The 1878-nt window shown below is 39.1% G+C and overlaps 1 protein-coding gene across 1 annotated transcript; it reads right to left on the reverse strand.

Moving 5' to 3' along the window:
* Positions 1 to 368: 368 nt before the first annotated feature.
* On the reverse strand, positions 369 to 1166 carry LOC113315532. Its single transcript, XM_026563798.1, has one exon. It carries the CDS (start codon positions 1164 to 1166, stop codon positions 369 to 371), a length of 798 nt encoding a protein of 265 aa, XP_026419583.1.
* Positions 1167 to 1878: the final 712 nt, after the last annotated feature.

The following is a 1878-nucleotide window of genomic DNA, read 5'->3' on the forward strand; positions in this document are numbered from 1 at the left end:
CAAAACCTTGGCATACCTGGGTACGGTTTTGATGGCCTCAATAAATGCAATATTTATGTGTATCTTGCTGAAAATATCCATGATCTCCTTGTCTTGAGGTTGCTTCTTCGACTTGGAAAAACGACTAGGGAAAGGAGGTGGTATGGTAAAAGTGGGAACCGTGTCCTTAGGTTGGCCATTTGAGGTTGGCTTTTCCTTTGGGACGGTTTCCTCCTCTACTTCCTTTTCGATGTCGTTACTACCCTCTTTCTGTTGATGTGGCTCTTCAGTTTGTCTCCTACTTCTTAGAGTTACGGCATTGACATGATCTCTTGGATTCACAAAAGGTTGTGATGGCAAATCTATTGATGTTTGTGTTTTTAGCAAATTCATATCAGTTGCCATTTTCCCATCTGCATTTGTAAGTCTCTAACATCAGCATCATTCTTTTGTTGATATTGTAGGTTTTGTTGCAAAATAACGTCTTGTTTCTGAGATATTCCCTTTTGTTTTTGCATCATAACCTTCATCATCTCCTCTAAATTGGAACTATGAGTATGTTGCTGAGTTTGAGGCTGGAGTTGTGATTGTTGAAAACCACCTTGTATCGCATATGGATCAGGAGCTGCAGCTTGCTTGTTCGCATAACTGAAATTTGAGTGATCTTTACAACCAGGATTATAAGTATTTGAGTATCGATCATACCTTTGCATTTGATTAGGAAATATAGCATTCACCTCAGCATCATCTTCATATGTAAGAATAACTGCAAAAGCTATCAGTTGAACCATCTTTTCCACATTACCTATTCGTTGCTCAATATACGATGAATCTCCAATCTCACTAACTCTTCTAACCACCGATGAATCTCTAGTGTAAAATTGCTGCGTATTTTCAGCCATGCTGTCGATCAAACTAGTAGCCTCCTCGATGGATTTATTAGCCAGTGCACCACTGTTAGCCGCATCAATCAAATACCTCTCATGTGGTAGTAACCCTTCATAGAAGTGTGTGATAATAAGTTGTGGTGGTATCTGATGGTGTGGACAACTCGCCAAAAATCTCTTGTACCTCTCCCAATAGTCGTACAAAGATTCTCCAGAGATTTGTACAATGCCACTGATTTTCTTACGAATAGCTGCAACTTTAGAAGCAGGAGAATATTTCTCCAAAAACAGCTTTTTCATTCCCGTCCATGTGGTAATACTTCCGGAAGGGAGATAATATAACCATAATTATGCTTGGTCCGTCAATGAAAATGGAAAAGCTTGTAGAAAAGTTGTATCATCATTATCATCGCTTTTTTTCATACTTCTTACTATATTCTGAAACTTCTGCGGGTGTTGATTAGGATATTCACCCGGTAGTCCCTTGAACTTTGGAACCCAATGAAGAAGATTTGACTTAAGTTCCACTATTTCATTCAGATTAATACACAGTGGTTGAGAATCCAAACATGGGGATGTTAGATCTCTCAGTTTCCTCCTCTCCGGAGGTGGAGGTGGAGGTAGAGGTGGTGCTCCGTCTACCATTTCTTATGAAGGAGGTTCTTATTGCAACTGCTGACGTGCTTGAAGTACGGTTCCTTTACCGGTTTGAATTCCGCACCTCAGATAATCCCAATATTTCGGTACCAGAGATTAAGTACCCGAAACCAAAATCTAGAAAACGAGAATAAAAAAAAAACTAAAAACAATTAAAAACAATTAAAAACTAAAAGAAACAACTAAAGCTACCGACTGCTCCCTGGCAGCGACGCCAAAATTTGATGGGTATCGTAGGCTCAAAAAATTAATAATCTTATTTCCTCACAATTAGCTGGTAATATAATGGAAGTAAGGATCATCCCCACGAAGAGCGGTGAGTTTTAGTTGTAATTAAGGGGGGGTTTGTTTTTAG

This window comes from Papaver somniferum, chromosome 10 (assembly GCF_003573695.1).
Source record: "Papaver somniferum cultivar HN1 chromosome 10, ASM357369v1, whole genome shotgun sequence".
Classification (NCBI taxonomy): Eukaryota; Viridiplantae; Streptophyta; class Magnoliopsida; order Ranunculales; family Papaveraceae; genus Papaver; species Papaver somniferum.

Bases quoted from the DNA above. Each gene is read 5' to 3' on its own strand.
- LOC113315532 (XM_026563798.1), bottom strand. From the start codon at position 1,166: ATGAAAAAGCTGTTTTTGGAGAAATATTCTCCTGCTTCTAAAGTTGCA.